Consider the following 18565-nt stretch of genomic DNA (forward strand, 5'->3'; position numbering starts at 1 on the left):
TAAAGGCTCCAGTGGCCTTTATTGAAAGTAGGGGGAAAGACATGTGGCAAAACCTCACAGGCCAGAAGTTCAGCCTGGCTGCATGAGGACTACAGGTTCTGTACCGACTGAGCTATTTGACATCCCATGATTTTCAATATTTACAAGCCTTTACTGGTATATCTGTAAATTCTGTCTAACATCATCACCACTGATTGTTTTTTTTCCCCCCTCTTAAATACGTGTTGTGGAACATCACTTCCCCACAAAATGAAAGTAATGAAAGACACGTCCACAAGTGAGGAATCATTTCTAGTATGAGGAGTTTTTAGAGCCATACTTGAGATGATATTTACATTCTGTGTTTTGCTGGTTATTTTGTTAGCGATCAAACAGAAAAACAAAGGCCATGAACTCCACTATGAGCTGAGGTAGCACAAAATGAATCAAAAAAAGATCAAATAAAATAAAATCACAATCCAGATTTCAGAGTAAAGTGGAATAACTCGTCAGGAATAGATTTAAAACAGAAAGTAAAACTGTGCTGAAAGGGAGTTTATGGATTTCTACTTTTTGCAGTAGACCACCGCACCGTAGGCCACGACTCCCACGACAGCTACTAACGCAGCGCCTCCAAACAGCAGCTCAGTGGGGCTCATGGGTTTGGTCTTAGGAGCACTGGGCTCCGCTTTCAGTGGCGGCGCCTCCTTGACTGAATGTTCCTCCTCGTCCGAGCGGGGAAACTGTGAGGATTTTGGTTCCTGGAGACTCTCTTCGGGAGGACCTGCAGGCATGGGTGCCAGGACGGACGGAGGGTGGAGGCCCTGAGTGGAATAAAGCTCCTCTGCTTCAGAGGGCATGGTTGACGGGACCGGGGTGGACGTGGTGGAGGGGGGGTCCAGCTTCACGATAGGCAGAGGAGGCAGTGCCATCGGGGGAACCACCTGCCTGAACTCTGCAGGCTTCCTCTCCACGTGAGGTTCCTCCGCCGACACCAGGAGCTCCTCAGTTTGTGGAGCCTGGAGGTCCTGATCCTCCTCTTTGAGCTCCACCAGCTCCTTCTCCCCGCCCAGCACACTCAGCACGCTCGCCTGCAGCTCCTCGTCGTCCTCCTCCTCCTCCTCTTTTCTCTTCCTCTTCTCCTCCGCCTCCTCCAGCATCTCCGCCTCCTCTCGCTCCAGGTGGACCATGTCGGAGTTGGAGGAGTGGTTCTCTTCCCCGGCCGGAGCCGCCCCGTCGCTGCTGTCCAGGCTCTTGGTGTCCTCGGGGTCGGCGTCCCCCATGGTGGACCAGGATTCCGCCAGCAGGCTCTCGCTCTGCCAGCGTCCCGAGCTCTCGGCCTGGCTCACGGGCAGCGAGGTGGGGCTGAGGGATCTGGCCTCCGCGCCTCCCCCATCCCCCCTGCTGGGTTCGACTGAGGCCTTCCCCTCCAGAATGAAGGCTGGCTGCTGCAGAGACAGAGGACGTCAAAGGTCACACCAAAACATCTACATCACCTAAAGCAGGAGTCGGCAACCCGCGGCTCTAGAGCCGCATGCAGCTCTTTAGCGCCGCCCTAGTGGCTCCTGGAGCTTTTTCAAAAATGTTTGACCTTTTTTTTTTCCTTTTTTTCTTCATTTTTTCTTTTTTTTTTTTCTTTTTTTCCTTTTTTCTTCTTTTTTTCCTTTATTTCTCTTTTTTTCTTTCTTCTTTTTAATCTCGACATTTCGACTTTTTAACTTTTTTTTTAAATTTTGACTTTTTTCTCGACATTTCGACTTTTTTCTCGACATTCCAGCTTTTTTCTCAACATTTTGACTTTTTTCTTGACATTCCAGCTTTTTTCTCAAAATTTTGACTTTTTTCTCGACATTTCGACTTTTTTCTCGACATTCCAGCTTTTTTCTCAACATTTTGACTTTTTTCTTGACATTTTGACTTTTTTCCCAAAATTTTGACTTTTTTCTCAACATTTCGACTTTTTTCTTGACATTTCGACTTTTTTCTCAAGATTTTACTTCAAAATTAATCTTGACATTTCGCCTTTTTTCTCGACATTTCGACTTTTTTCTCGAAGTGCATAATGAAAAAAAAAATCTTCCCCAAGTTATAACTAATATAGAAAAATGCAGCATGTGTTGCCTTCATTCTAAGGCTGATACAAGACTTTTCATTTTTCATTCATTGCGGCTCCAGACATATTAGTTTTTTGTGTTTTTGGTCCAATATGGCTCTTTCAACATTTTGGGTTGCCGACCCCTGACCTAAAGGTCTCAAAGTTTTGTCTCTTTGTAGACAACGTTGGAGTTCTGTTCCCCCCTGACTCCTCATTACCAAAGTATTTCACTTGCCTGCATTCTCTCACTGGCATCAACGTTCCTGCCATTGGAAAAAATTACTCATTGGCTGCTCCGTGTTGCAGCGGCTGTCGCTATCTTTAGCCTCCACTCGCATATCTTGCTATGTTTAGGTGCTGCATGCATCTCCATCTGTCAGCTAAGAGTGAACTTTTCACACGGCAAGGTAGAATCACAAACGTGTTAAAACTCATCAGCATGAGTTCTAAACAACTGGGAATATTTGTTTCCTACCATGTAATGTTCTCGTTACCACTGACAGTTAGTTTTCAGGGATTCTGCTCAACTAAGGCCTGGTCTGAAGGTGATGGTGCCGTGTCCCTGAGTCGTGACAGCAGTCGCGCTTCACCTTCGTTCCAGTCCCAGAATAGATATTTTCTCAGCTCCCTCTCTGATGTTGTATCACTTTCACAACTCGCCTGAGTTCTCTCTGGTTTCAGGACACGCCACACGTCAGAGACGGAGCCTGTCAAAAGCCTCTCCTGGGCTTTAACACTTGTTATTCTTGCACTTTACGTCACATGAAGGGGTGAATTTGAAATCCAAGAAGTGTTGTTTGTTAACTGAGAGCAAAATACTCAAGATGCAATTGAAGTTCTAAATGCATCAGGACAAAAGCGAGGCTTAGGCCTGAGTAATTTAAGCTTTTTTTACTTTTAGTATGTGGAAACATGTATCTGTTTGTGTTATTACTGTCTGTTTTTGAAGCTGGAGAGACACAAGATGTTTAAAAAGACACAAAACAAGAACAGAATGTCTCCTGCTTTTGGGTTTAATGCTTGAAGCATGTCCTGCCTTTGTTCTTGTTATCCAAGGGTTTTGGATCGTCTATAAAGACAATCTGTTATAATAACTCTAAATCAAAGTGAGATATTCATGCAGCGCTTGTGAATAAACAGGGTAGGTTAACTGGACTCGATAACTGACGGTACCTGGAGGTTCGATTGGAAAGTTCTGACTCACTGAGTGAGATGTTGGGCCGATGATTATGTGTCAGCACAAGTCGTTAAATTTAAAGAGAGGTGCTTCCTCTGCGAAAATACAGGTTGTAAAAACCGCTGAGCAAAAAAACGGAACTTCTGCAACACCGACTTAATGCTTTACAACGGAAAATTCAAGTTTTATAGCTGTTATTTAGCAAATTAAGCTTTGCTGATTGGAGTATAATTGTAACGATAACTCAGCATTATCTGCTGTTTTCTAAAAAAAAAAAAATTGTTAAGACTTAATTGACTTAATTGGGATGTTTTAATCACTTTTGTAAAAACAAAAAAAAACGTAAAAATCACCTATAGTGTGCATTTATAAAGTGTGCTGTTAGTTGTCAGAGTTTAATTGTTTCTTAAATTTGTGCAAATGCACCATCTTTTCTTCTTTTTTTTTATCCTTGCTCACTTAATTATCATAAATATACTTAATCGTACCTTGTTGCCTTTAATTGTACATTTTTTAATCCGATTGGAAAGCACTTTGGGGAGTTTACATGTTTCTGAATGTGATCTATAAATAAACTAGACCTTGACTTTGACCTAGATTTATTATAAAAAACACCTCATGGTGTATAAGAGCTGCTGCAACCACATGTCTAAATAAAAGTAACCATAAGCATTACATCTACAGTAAGTGTTGTCAAACCTTCACTGATGTGTCTGCTGCTTTAATCATGTACAATTATACTGACAACCAAACATTATTCCTCTTGTGTCGCCTCCTGGAAGGACAACAAACCTGTTCCTGCCTGTTGTGCAACAGCGTGTTACTTTCCGTGAAATAAAACCCCCTGAATGAGGACAAAACCAACAGCACACTACCGTCCCTGAATAAATAAACGCATAACAAAGTCTCTGTTTGATTAAAGTTGAAACTGTGCATTCAATTAATCTTCCTATTCTTGTTTCTTATTGTGGATATTTCTATTTGAATCCCCTCCATTCTTGATGTTGTGACTTCACCCTTTCCAGGGGGGAAACAGACGCCTCTCAGACGTCACTGATTTAATAACCAACTAGCTGCCGTGTCACCTGTCGTGCTTGGCTTGGCATCGCATTTGCCTGTGCACACTTTCACCAGACCTGGTTTTAAAGATTGAAGTTTGCCATAAAACCCTTAAAACCCCTAAAACACACACCACACGGCTCATCTGCCTCCCCGCCGGCTAAGGCAGCGACCTTTCCCACGCCTTTACTTACTGTCCTACTTGAGTAATTGGCTTCCCACTGATCCTGTCCCAGCAATAACAGACTTGTGGTGAATTGAATGACCTGCAAGGTCTAAGGCACTCTCTGTGCGCTAATGTGTGATGAAGACGGAGTGATATTAGCTTCGACAATTTACAGAAGGTCAGTTTTCAATGTCAGACTGGGAGCTTGTGTTGATAAGGCGATCCTCCTGCCAGTTTTTTTCATTTCTGCATTTTTGTTTTGTATTCTCTATGACACTTTTAACAGCCAACGAAAGCAAACAGCAGTGTTGAATGAGGGTACAATTTTTCAATTTTTTTTTATTTTGGTAAAAAGATTGACTCAAAACTCAAAAATGAATGAATTAAAGTAGAGAAGCAATATATCCCAGCATACCTCTGTCCTCTCTGGTTGGAGCTGGATGAGTTGCCGGATGAGGAGCAGATCAAAGTGTGACTTGCATTCAGAGACGAAACCACAAATCAGCAGACAGGCAGGCGAGCATGCTGGCGCTGGCACGGCAATAATATGGTGGACAAGCTGTGCAGCAGTCTCCCTCCCTCTCTCCCTCTCACCCACTCCACCTCCCAAATCCATGACAGCAGAGTTGGCAGGAGTCTGTGTTGTCTTTACTGTCAATGGACAAACTGCAAAAACACTTCAAATGTGAGCTGAAGATGATTCTTCCAGTAAAATGTAACTTCTGTGTTTAATGCCTCTAAAAAAGGCCAGAAGGTTTCAGTGGGTGAGTGTTTTATTCAGGTTAACAACCTGTTGATTTTGGTGTTTTGTCTGCTCAAACACTTGATTATGAGGAAGTCCACAGGGAGCACAGCAGGAGCCGGTGACACAGAGTGGAAAATGCCTGTCAGGCAAGGAGGAGAGCTATTTCTAAAGCTGAGCTTTCCAGCTTCTGCTTCCCTCTGCTGGCAAAACACGTCACAAGACTGTGTTAAGAAGCTTTTATCTATACCAAGGTGTGTAAACTCTGCATTTCACATTGCAACCTCATTTGTTTTTTAATATGTAGAAGAAAAAATTAACATTTCTTTGCCTTAGTTCAGTTTTTTAAGAGAAAGTGACCTTCACTGTCATTGAACCCTGTATTAATGTGAACCCACTTAAAACTCTTATTTGCTCTTTTCTCTGGCTGTACTGTGAGGAACTTTGGATCTGTAAAGTTCTCAATAAGGCGGTCTGTAAATGAGAAACCCGAAAACCAACTTAATAAAAATGGAAACATTAATTTTAAATGACAAAGCAAATACATATGTTTCTCTTATTGGATTATCTTGATAAATTATATTTAAATAAACATGTATACCCATCCATACCTGTGTATTTAAATTCAGGGTCGCAAGAGTCTATGGAGTCTATTTCACCTCTCCTAAGGTGAAAGGTCACCACCCATAAAGGCAGTACTGGAGATGAGGGGGGATGAGGGGGGATGGCATCCCCACTGAAATAAAAACGGTCAAAATCATCCCCCCTGTAAAACTGCCATCCCCCCTTTCCATCCCTTATGTCATTTCAACAATGAATGTGGTTTTACTGCTATTTCAACATTTAGAGTCATCACTAGAAAAATAAATTATTTTAACATTTTCACCTGTTTCAAGTACATTTTCACTTGAAATAAGTAGGAAAATCTGCCAGTGGGACAAGATTTATCTTCTTATTACAAGCCAAAAAAATCTTGTTCCACTGGCAAATTTTTCTATTTATTTCGAGTGAAAATCTACTTGGAACAGGTGAAAGATTGTTGTTTTTTCCAGTGATGAGTCTTGTTTTAAGTGTAATGACATTTTTTTTTTACTAAAATGAGACATTTTAACTAGAAATAAGACAAATATTCTTGTTAATATTTTGAGTTTTTGCAGTGATCCATTTGACTTATCCTGAAGGACAGAGGTATATTGATAAGTTCAGAAATCTGTTTTTTATTGTTGTGTTTTGATGTATTTGATGTAAGCCCAGTGGATATTTAAAGCTTACAGAATGCTGCATTTAACTGCTGCTATGTCATTCCTGCAGTATTTCTGCAGGTGTTTTGGTCAGTGCTATTATTTGTAATATATTATATTATTTGTAATCAGCACAAATTATCTGTCCCCATATGATAAAATCCACCACCCCCCCCCCCCCCCTCGAGTACTGCATAAAGGTACTGGTTGTGCCCAATTTAATCACTCATAAATCTCTGTTTCCCTCTGGAGAATAATAGCTTTGATGCTGTTTCTCAACTCAAAATTGCCTTTTATTCTAAGGCCCATTTTTTGTAGTATTTAAAATATCAATGATGACATTTAGGCTGAATTCACATGTATATATACATGTGAATTCAGCCTAAATGTCATCATATATATATTAATTAATCATTAATTTAACATGTTATTAATTTTATATCGTCATTTTTAAGCCTCTTTTTTTCCACGTACCTGATTGGCTTAACTACCGGAAGTAAACATCATGTGACTTTGCGTCAGCTGATCCAGCGTAGACATCTTTACAGTCACGACTGCAGCGATTAATTCAAACCTTCTCATCTGTGATTCTCGGGTACATTAAAGCTTTATTTACACATTTTATAACCCCATCGCTTTTACAGACGGTTTGATTTCGTCTTCTGTGATTTACATTCGTGTGTTTTGGTTGTTTTTTCCTGACAGGCCCCGGCGGATCATTGACAGCAGCGACCATGGCGCTCAGCGATGCAGACGTACAGAAGCAGGTAAATACATCATTTTAACCTTGAAAGTGCCACAGTTTGATCACATTCTGTACAGAAAAGATTTGATAAACGGATTCAGTTATTGTAATTTTAAAAGGGCGCTTTCAGACACCCGTAATTGTGCTGGGAGTCCAGGTGTGGAGGATGACATTGAGAACAGCCTCAGCAGGTTATTGTTGAATTAAACCCCATAATAGTCAATTTTCAGGACTATTAGTTGGATTTTTGTGCACAAAAATGCCACTTTCACCCTCATAATCCACCGTTCTTCAGCTGATGTTGTACTGGACTTATGGCTGACACATACAGGGTCATATTTCTAAGTGATCACATGATGAACACATGCCAGGGCCTGAAGAGGAACTTGGAGTGTGACTGAGTGGGGAAAAAGCTCTTCAGAAACACACTAATATACAGGAATGATCTGTACACTCATCATGGCTGCATTAAACTCGTAAAGGGACAATTTTATTATATCAAATGGTGGTGACTATGAAAATGATGCTTTTTAAAGCTGAAATGATGTGTTGAGCATGTAGCTGATTAACAGCAGAGAAATTAAAATACACTGTTGGGGGTTTTTTTCAACTATGATCTATATTTTTGCAGCAGATCAGTGTTTTTGACCAGATTTAAAAATATTATTTGTTGGATGTATTGAAAGTCAAAATAAGGGATACTTATACCCAGTACTCGAGTTGTAAAAAAAAAAAAAACAGGGGGGATGGTGGATTTTATCATATGGGGGCAGATAATTTGTGCTGATTATAAATAATATAATATATTACAAATAATAGCAGTGACCAAAACACCTGCAGAAATACTGCAGGAATGACATAGCAGCAGTTAAATGCAGCCTTCTGTAAGCTTTAAATATCCACTTCTTACATCTAATACGTCAAAACACAACAATAAAAAACAGTTTTCTGAACTTATCAATATGACTCTGTCCTTCACAAGATAAGTAAAATGGATCACTGCAAAAACTCAAAATCTTAACAAGAATATTTGTCTTATTTCTAGTTAAAATGTCTCATTTTAGTAAAAACAATCTCATTACACTTAAAACAAGACTCATCACTGGAAAAAACAACAATTTTCACTTGAAATAAGTAGAAAAATCTGCCAGTGGAACAAGATTTTTTTTTGCTTGTAATAAGAAGATAAATCTTGACCCACTGGCAGATTTTCCTACTTATTTCAAGTGAAAATGTACTTGAAACAGGTGAAAATTGTCAAATAAGTCATTTTTCTGGTTTTATTTTTCTGGTGATGACTCTAAATGTTGAAATAGCAGTAAAACCACATTCATTGATGAAATGACATAAGGGATGGAAAGGGGGGATGGCAGTTTTACAGGGGGGATGATTTTGACCGTTTTTATTTAAGGTGGGATGCCATCCCCCCTCATCCCCCCTCAACTCGAGTACTGCTTACATTATACCTTTTTTAAAGTACTTACAAACAAGGTTGTGTTTAGATGTATTTATACATATTCATATAATGATGATATTGAAATGCTTTGATTTAAATCAAAAATGAAAAAAAAAAATTCCTGCGTTTACTCAACTGCTTTTGATGGGATCCTGAATGCGCTGAAACATTCCTCACTGCAGTGATGGATCCAGGCGGCAGAGTCACATCACACCAGGGCGACAAATGTCTATGATCCAGGTCCACCTCTGGCTGCACGGTTCTTCCGTCACGATGCTAAAAACAGACAAACCAATTACAACCAGGGCACATTTCTACAGCGGAGGGGAAATTATGACAGAGCTGGAAACTAGCAGTGTGCCAACAAATGCTCCACATAGGACCACCAGGGAGTACTTCTTAAGTAGTCTCCTTGTATTTCAGTCACAAGATGAAAATACGAGAAACACCAGTGCTCTTTAAAAAGGCTGAGGGGGATTTAACAAAGCTGCTGCATGATTACAACAGATTTGTTTCTAAAGTTACATATGTTTTCCCAAAGTCAAAGATCAGAGGATGAAATAAAACATGTCCTCTCGATATCTTTTCAATATGAAAATGTAAAAGTCACTTCTATGAATGCATATCCTTACAGTTTTACAGAAAACACTGTAAACTAATGTGAGTTTGAGCATATTTTACACAAAGAGAATTTTTTTAGGCACAACTTAACTCTTTAAATCACACGTTTGCTATGTATTTGACTTTCCTGAAAGCCACATTTTTTATGTTTGGACTCAGTTGTGCTGATAAAGGAAGGGGCATAAATTAGAGCCAACTGCATGTAAAAGCAACAATAACCCTGGTGATTTTGAAAGAACACAGTTTCTCATTCATGTTTCTTTTTTGTGTCTACAGATCAAACACATGATGGCCTTCATTGAACAGGAGGCCAATGAGAAGGCAGAGGAAATTGATGCAAAGGTATGAATGCTCATCGTCTCACAGTGCTGTAAACGAACACAAACTTTAGAAATCTTTATCTCAGCAGCTCCTCCGACAGTTTAAGTCAGTTTTACAACACTGTTAGATTTGTTTGGCTTCTTGCTTTTTCCCTCTCATTATTTTTGTTAGTTGTTTCTACTGTGATGTTGATGTGTGATTTAGGACTGTAGAGCTATATGACTCCTCAAAGTGATCAAATATTCTTCAAATGAGACTGAAAATGATATTTTAATATGAAAGAAAGTCCTTAGTTCTGCTCATTGTTTTGAGTTGATTGAAAATTAAGAAACAGAAAGCTATTTCACCAGAACAGGTGCATGAGGATAAAGACTGATCAAATCAAATCCAGATCAGAGATCAGACATAGGAAATCAATGACACATAATAGAATCTATTGGGGAATAATAATAGTGGACCCCTGCCTCTCGCCTGTAATGAGCTGGGAAAGGCTACAGCAGACCTTGTGACCCTGCACAGGACTAAACGGGTATAGAAAATGGATGGATGGATGGAAATATGAAATAAAACCCAATAATTTTAAACATCAACCCAAAAAGATCAATGTTTTAGATCTTGATCTGGGCAGCTCTGAAAACATTTTGATGACCTTCATACTCGTCCCGTTCACAGCTTTAAAAGCTAATGGTAAAGTAACTGTTCCGGCCTCTCCTAGCGTGGCTTGTACAAAAACGTCCTTGCAATAAGTTAAAAGATTACTATACAACGTTTATTATTAATACTGGCCATCTAACTTTATACTTTGTACCTTAAGACAGATTTAAATTTTCTTTTGGGAGTCCACTACACAGAAGTTGACAGAGACGAAGACTCATCTTCACCACTAGGGGCACCATAAGCTGCATATATATATATATATATATATATATATATATATATATATATTACATTACATATAATCCATGTAAATATAAATGCAGGTCAATTAGAAATAAGTCAGTGTTTTTATTTTATTTTTTAATTTCCTTTCCATTGTAATCTGACATATATTTCCAACTACATTTTGAACTAACGTTCTTGAACAGCTGATTCCCTGTTATGCGCCTCCACCTGAAGCAGCTGGAATCCTTGAGTAATAAGTTAAGAGTACTGTACAAAGTTCATTACTACTGTCCATCTAACTTTAAATTATTAATCTTTCCTTACACTTGCTGACTTGATTGATTTGGCTTTATTAAAAGTAGTCTGTTCCGTTTTATTATTAATTTTGTTTTTCTTCTTTTATTTAAAAACTGCCTGCCTTTTTTAATTTCTTATTATTATTTTATCATTAGTAGTTATTTCCGTCCATAATGATTTGTATGGAAAATAGTAAATGAACCTTATAAATGGAGAACTTTTCTTGTATTGATGAGCTCTCCGCTGGTTTGTAACAACACACCCATTCAGAAAACACACACATGGTGCCTTATGTGTGTGTGTCTAGTGTTACAGGGGGAAAAAAAGAATGGAGGCACAATATGGCGTTTTTGTAGCACGAGGAAATAAGTCTGGTCACAGTAAATGAACGGCGTTCATGACATCATCATGTGATAACAGGACGTAAAGCTGCTGTAGTGTTGTAGAAAATGCCATTGCATCATGTCAGTAACGTTGACATGAAAATACAGGTGTCTAAAAGTGGATTTATAAAAATAAAAATAAAATTGCACAATATTTAGGACAAAATAACTACGTGCAAAAGTAAGTATCTAACGTGACCTCCCTCAAAGTTTAGTTTTAAGAGAGCCAGGTTCCTTAACTTAACTAAAAATAAGATGAATGTCATTAAAACTAGAACAATCACGTTGACTCAATGTAACAGATGAAAGGACACAGTTACAAAAGGAACCTAAAATAATTGCGGGGCTGTGTCGGAGGATTCCTCCTTCCTCTCAGTGAACCTTTTGTCCTCCTGCAGGCAGAGGAAGAGTTCAACATTGAGAAGGGCCGTCTGGTCCAGACCCAGAGGCTGAAGATAATGGAGTACTATGAGAAGAAAGAGAAGCAGATTGAGCAACAGAAGAAGATGTGAGTCGTGGCGACACATCATGGGACATGTGCTCGCGCCTTTTTATTGTCACTTTTTAAGAACAAGGAAATAGCTGTTTGTGGGACAGTTTTTTGGTAATTCTGTTTAAGCGCTCCACCCTGCAGTAACTCATCTGTGGCCCGGCTCCTAACAGCACATGTCTGCACATGAACAGATAAAGTTCTACTTGGATATCTAAAAGGTTCCGATGTGTTTGTTATTTATCCTCTTAACAGTCAAATGTCAAACCTGATGAACCAGGCTCGACTGAAGGTGCTGAAGGCTCGCGATGATATGATCTCGGTGAGCCCGCTGTACACTAATCTGTACATTAATCACCTTTTATATGCAAACCAATTAAACATTCAGTAGAACTTATTGAAACTGGCTGAGTGTTTCTTTTATCCCTCAGGAAATGCAAAACGAGGCTCGCCAGCGGCTTGCAAACATCGCAAAAGACCCAGCAAGGTACCAATCTCTTTTGGATGGACTGATCCTGCAGGTTGGTTTTCACTCTCGGCCGCCTGATATCCCACCTCCTCACATCTGTATCACGTGCTGCTGGAGCTTGAGTCACAACATCTGATTTTATTTTAGACACAGCCTCAGTGTGATCAATGAAATGTAGGATGGTGGCTTATTACCTCTTGATTGAGTCTCCTCAGCATTGTTCGTCATGTTTTCATGCCAATTATTAATTGAAGTTTCAGATTTGCTGTTTAAATTGATTAATATTATAAATAGCATTAAAGGGATTGTGACATGAAAAACACATTTTTCTTGATTTTTTGTGTTTTGTTGGGTGTCTTGACATCAATTACACCCAAAAAACAACAAACTTTTAACATTCAGTGTATTGTGTGCTTTCTGGGATTTTCCGCATAACTGTGCAAAAACGGCGCACCTGGTTTGGTGGCGGATCGTTACGTAACGATCCGCTAAATCACCGCCCCCTCCACCCAGCTCCCTGCCTCCTCTCCTCTCCGCGCACCATAAAGGCTGATTTATGGTTCCGCGTTACACCGACGCAGAGCCTACGGCGTAGGGTTACGCGGCGACGCGCACCGTACGCTGAACCCACGGCGTATGCTCTGCGTCGATTTAACGCGGAACCATAAATGAGGCTTAACACGGAGCTGTTTAGAGCCTATTTTTTTCTAATCACCGGAGGAAAACTGCTAAGAAGACCCGCGGCCACTGACTGGACTTAAGATAAGGGGACAGTGCTGCTTGCATGCCTTTATTTTTATGATTGTTTGCTGTGGTTCGCCCTCCTGCTTTTCCGTGCATGCTTCGCCTGTCGCTCCGACGCCGCTGTGAGCGTATGGCTGGAGGAGGAGGAGGTTTGGAGGAGGAGCGGCGCAATGATTGACAGGAAAGGGGGGAAAGGAAGCATTTTTCACGGCGCAAAAAAACACTGTAATAAAAAGCCAGGAATAGAGTTCTAAAGTGAATTTTTTCTTCTTACACTCTTTTAGACACATTTGAGGGATGTTGGCCAAGACTTTTAATAGTGTTAAAAGCATGTTAAAAATGATGTCACAATACCTTTAATGGAAATTACTTTTTTGTGACAGGTGATTGGTAATAACATATTTGATTGGTTTAGGAAGGTAATCAATAATAGCAGAGTGAGTGGGTAGCAGTGGGAGGGGAAGGCCAAACACGATGCTCACTACAACACACAGAAAATCAAGGTTTTAGAATGAATGAACCATCAGACCCAGGGAGTTTTGAGTTGTAGTCAAATTTCATTTTCGATTGTTTCTTTTAATAATTTTTTATTTTATTTTTTTTTAAATATTTGTTTCAGAGTTATGCTCTGGGTTTCTGAAAAGCACCCAGAGACAATTTGAATTGTATTGACAGACTATATAAATTAAATTAAATTAAATGGAATTGAATTTCAAGACGTAATATCATGCCAATTTTTTAAGGTATTTATAATATGTCTCTAAGGTGATTTGGTCAAAATACCTCAGAGACAAAAGTAGAAAAGCATCCTTTTCAATCATATATTGAGTTCTAAATAACCATTTTATACAATGTTCATAAAAGCTGGTTTTCAGGGGGTGAGAATGGATAGCGATAAAGATGGGAAAGGTGGCAGATATTGGATCTGGGTCTTTGATGTCACAGAACCCTGAAAATTTGAACCACTTATTGAATGACTCCCCCAACTAACTTAAGACACCCAAATATTTGTTCTCATGCACAGAAATGGTCATTTTTTTCATGTGTCCCCTTTAATTAAAATGACCAATAATCAGGTGTATTTAATAATGCAAAAATTAAAAAAAATATACACATAAGAGTTTTTTGTTAGTGGTATCTGGCAGCTTCCAGGCTAATTAAATTGAATTTGAGCTATCGCTGCCCGAACCTCCACTTACACATTCATGTGAGTGGAATTAGCTCGTGGTATTCCCGTACAAAAAAAGCATCTTTCTCTAGAAACTGGTACCGTTGTTCTTACAAATCAGCCACGGAGCCTGCCGTCTACGGTATTCATGGCAACGTGTTTCTCCTCAAGACGCAGTCTCCGTGGCAACGGCCCAACACCACTTATGTTTTCACTGTTTTCACTGTTTTTCCTGAATCCGTTTAGTGGGAACTTTATGAGGGGGAAAAATGCGTTGTATGAAGAAGTGAGACGTTTGTGTGATGGTGTTATTCTTCTTCTTCTTCGGTGGAAAAAGTCGCGGTAAAACAACATACACTTGAGATGCTGTATGAATATTAAAAACCTTTCATAATCTTTCATATCAGGGGTTTTATCAGATGCTGGAGCAGAAAGTGACCATCCGCTGCCGTAAACAGGACGTTCAGTTGGTGCAGGTGAGAAAGTTGTGAATTGTTATGTTGTTGGTGTTTTTTTTGTTTTTTGAAGCACTTCTGATTTAAGAGTTTTCCTCCTAGAATTGAAAATAAAAGGATAGAAATGTGAATGCTGTTTCTCAGACTTCCATCCAGAAGAACATCCCCGTCTACAAAGCAGCTGTGAAGACCAACCTGGAGGTCCGCATTGACCAGGACAACTTCCTCTCCCCAGACGTGTAAGCTTTGCTTTGAAAGGACAGATCAAACGTCAGCAAAGACGTGTTTCCACTAGCAAGAGTTCAGGGTAAATCTGCCAGACAGGAAACTTTAACAGGGCCGACTGTCTCCACTGACCCTTCAGCCCGCGTGTTTCATCTACACTAGTGCAACACAGTGCTGAAAAAATAGTAGGCCTGTGTTGAAAAAATAGATTTTCTGATTCTAAATCGATTCTCATATTAATTCCTAAAAATCGATTTGTATGTCTAAAGATCGATTTTTTTTTTTAAAGTTTTTTTTTCATTCAAATTTTTTTTTTTTTTTTTTTTTCCCCCCATCATTACATTTTCGCCTGGTGAACTTTAATCCCAGTAGTTTTGAAAACTCCTGAACTAAATTAACTTTTCTTTAGAGAAAATGCTGGACATTTCAGCTTAAATTTCTAAATGTTATATTAGTTCAATGAAGTTTATATAATCTATATTTACTATAGCTTGTTTGGTTTCTCTGTTATCGGACAAGGTTTGTCATGAAATAGCTGAAAAATGCCGGGTGCTTCATGTCCAGCTGTGTGTCTGGTGACAGAATAAATCAGACAAGCTAAAATAATTTGTTTACTGCTTGAGCTGTTGCAATTTCTTTCTTTTTTTTGCACTTTAAATGGATATTGAAATGCCTATTTGAGTTATTTATTTCTTAGTTATTTCACAATAATTATTGTGAAATTATTATTTCAATAGTTATTTTACAGTCATATAATCCAGGCAACGCTAACCCAAATCAATATCGAATCGGATCAAACGGTGATAATCGATTCTGAATCTTAAGAATCGGAATCGAATCGATTCTTGACATTTGAATCGATACCCAGATCTAAAAAATAGTGCATCAAATGTGCTTGTAGCAAAATGTCTCTGGTCCAAATGCTTAAATAATTTGTGGTCACGTGATTTAAGTTCATGTGAGAGGGCTGAATGTAATTTCCTGTTTTTAGAAGACCCAATCAGCAGGTAGCCCACCAGGGCTAAAAAACGGCCCTCTCCTACTACAGGGCCGTTTTTTGGCCCCGTAAAGGTTCCTGAAGGCCACGTTACAGAGCTGTTCCTGGTAATGGAAACGCACATGACTCGGCCCAAACAACCTACTGTACTCCCGCTGGTGGAAACGCGCCTCAAGTCCACACTTCTCTGATAAATTGGGCTTCTTTTATGTGTGATTAATTGTGTTTTGATGCTCTTCTCCCTGCAGGTCTGGAGGTGTTGAGATCTACAACGGTAATGGGAAGATTAAAGTGTCCAACACCCTGGAGAGCAGACTGGACCTCATGGCTCAGCAGGTAGGAAATACAGATGGACAAATTGTGGTAATAAAGGTTTTTTATTTCAATTAAACTTGTAGAAACTCAATGTTTTGTGATAAAACTGCCAAAAATAACTTAGTCTAAGGACCTCGCCTTAAATTTTCCAAGTGATAGACTACGTTTTTTAATGTTTAATCTCTAATTCGTGTTTGTAGGGTTTTCATTACAACCTGATAAAGAAACTGATCCTGACTTAATGTCATATAAATGACAAAAAACTGTTAAAATACACATCCTTGAACAAGGATTTTGTTTTCTGTGAGCTTCTGACACCTCCCCATCAGTCCACCCAGTAGTCACACCTTTATATGGTGGAGCACATAAATATGTATAAATCTACCTGCTGCAGGTGTTATCAAAGGTGCCTTTAATCGTTATTGAAATTATTTAGAAGTTCAGTAAATTTACAAAATTAAATTTAGAAAACAAATAACTTCCAAAACAGTCCTACTTTGAGCATTAGAGCTATACATGTTTATTTAAAAGCACCTTTGGACTGGAAAACCCTAGTATTTTATGGGAAAAACAGAGCTTTATGAGGGGGAAACAATGACTATCAGTTAAAATGATGGCTGCTAAATGGAGAGACAAGAATAGACACATGCAAGCACATCTGTGTGTCTAAAAAAACGATAAGAAATGAATGTGCTTTCTTTTTTTTTTACAAAAATGCATATAGAAAACTATGTTACAGCTACTTTAAACAGGATACAAGTGTACAGGAGGATACATATTATTTTTGCAACAGAACAGACTAAACTGAAGCAGTTGTTGGTGAGAAAGAAAGAAATATACTTTTGTGTCAAAACAATAATTAATGTAAATCCTTAGAGTGCTGGATCTGCTTTAAAATAAATTACTATTTAAAGCCTCTGAAAATACTCAAAAATGTAATTCTGCTTTAGTGGAAGTGTGGATACAGTACATTCAGGGACATCTTTCATTAGTGTTTTTTCTTGTTGTGTTCAGGTTTCTCTGCTTCTGTTAATAATGACTCCTTAAATAAATGTCAAATTGATTTTTAAACAAACCACTTGTTGTTGGTCTGAAATTGAATTACCTTTTAAATACATTTGACAAAATGAGATTCAGGTTCGTGAAACTATAAACTTACTCTGCAGCGGTGGGAGTAACATCACTTTTCACATGCCAGGAGAGGGTCTGGAATTAAAAGAAGGGCAGAAAAGCTTAATTGTTTGATAATTTAGTTATTTAACATGAAAATAAAATGTATGTGGATATGCTTGTATATTTGATTTGTTTCTTTTTCCTAGTTTATATTCTTCAAATATAAGCAGGAAGTTTATCTGAACACTTTCTGCTTCTCTGGTTGGTTGTATTTTCCACTTAATAATCTAAGTTGGCCCAATGTGTTTGTTCTTTATCTGATTAGCAGTGAAATGTCAACCCACAGCCGACTGAAGGCTCTTAAAGTCCGCTATAATGACTTATGTGTTACAGAACCAGAGTGTGCATATCACTCCCTTGTTTTCAAACTTAATCAGCGATGACTGTTAATCATCACCCCTGCTATAAAAGTGCTAATTTGTTTGCAGATGATGCCCGAAATCCGAGTGGCTCTCTTCGGCGCCAACCCAAACCGCAAGTTTCTGGACTGAGAACCTCAGCTGTGTCTGAGACAGAACTTTCCTTTTTATTTCGTCACAAGAAAAAAACGTCATTCCTTTGTATGTGAATTGAAATTTCCAATGCCGAAGTGACAAGTTGTTGTTTTTGTTTGTTTGATGGTTTGTTTTTTTTCTTTCGTGATGTATTGCTGTACTTTTCTGTGCATTAAGGGAAATGATACATGCTGCAACTCGGCATTACAGATGTGCACGGAGGGCGCTGCGCAGCTGTGAGGACCGGTGCGCGCCGCTTTCGCCCTCGCCGTGGTTTCAGTTCACAGTGATTCGTCAGGGACCGGGTCATTGGCTGGATGTTTAACAGGTTTCCTTAATTGGATCAGGCTTCATGACAAACACGGCTTCTGTGTCACACTTTTACTGGTTTTATTCTCCTCTGCAGCACATTATAAGTTGCACGGGGCATTGTGTGTCTTAATTCGTGTCTGCTCCAAACCAGTCGCAAAACTAATCAATGGTATCCTAGAAACAAATCTGAAAACTGTACATGACCCTACGAGGATAAATTATTGTTAGTTGTACGTTGTTCTGCCAGGACTTAAAGGAGCGGCTGATATCATTCCAGAAGGTGCACTGTATGTATATGAGGTTTCCAGATTAAATTATATGTGTATGTGTGTTTGTTTTTTGCCTCGCTGAAAGTGTTATACTGAGTAAAGGTAAAAAAGAAAATAAAACTATAAATCATCAGTGTCTCCTCTGTGCTCCTTCTGACTCTCACTGCCCCACACTGCCCATTCATGCTTCGTTCATTAGTTTATCACATGGTATTAGTCAGACAAAAATGCAGCGATTATGCAGGAGAGTATTTTGCTGAGGAGCTCCACTGCGGCTCCATTTTTCTGTA

General features: G+C 39.0%; 2 protein-coding genes across 2 annotated transcripts; one reads left to right on the forward strand and one right to left on the reverse strand.

The window, feature by feature from the left end:
* Positions 1-5107, reverse strand: LOC133424345 (bcl-2-like protein 13). Its single transcript, XM_061714880.1, has 2 exons — positions 4892-5107; positions 1-1427 (listed from the first exon to the last, which is right to left on the reverse strand). Exons 1-2 carry the CDS (start codon positions 5090-5092, stop codon positions 546-548), a joined length of 1083 nt encoding a protein of 360 aa, XP_061570864.1. The 5' UTR covers positions 5093-5107; the 3' UTR covers positions 1-545.
* A 1821-nt stretch (positions 5108-6928) lies between these two features.
* LOC133423804 (V-type proton ATPase subunit E 1-like) lies at positions 6929-18408 on the forward strand. Its single transcript, XM_061714087.1, has 10 exons — positions 6929-7054; positions 7165-7226; positions 9558-9623; positions 11563-11672; positions 11910-11976; positions 12086-12175; positions 14443-14511; positions 14635-14729; positions 15961-16048; positions 17629-18408. The coding sequence occupies exons 2-10, from the start codon at positions 7194-7196 to the stop codon at positions 17689-17691; spliced, it is 681 nt and encodes a 226-aa protein (XP_061570071.1). The 5' UTR covers positions 6929-7054; positions 7165-7193; the 3' UTR covers positions 17692-18408.
* The last annotated feature ends 157 nt before the right edge of the window (positions 18409-18565 follow it).

Source organism: Cololabis saira, chromosome 23 (assembly GCF_033807715.1).
Source record: "Cololabis saira isolate AMF1-May2022 chromosome 23, fColSai1.1, whole genome shotgun sequence".
Classification (NCBI taxonomy): domain Eukaryota; kingdom Metazoa; phylum Chordata; class Actinopteri; order Beloniformes; family Belonidae; genus Cololabis; species Cololabis saira.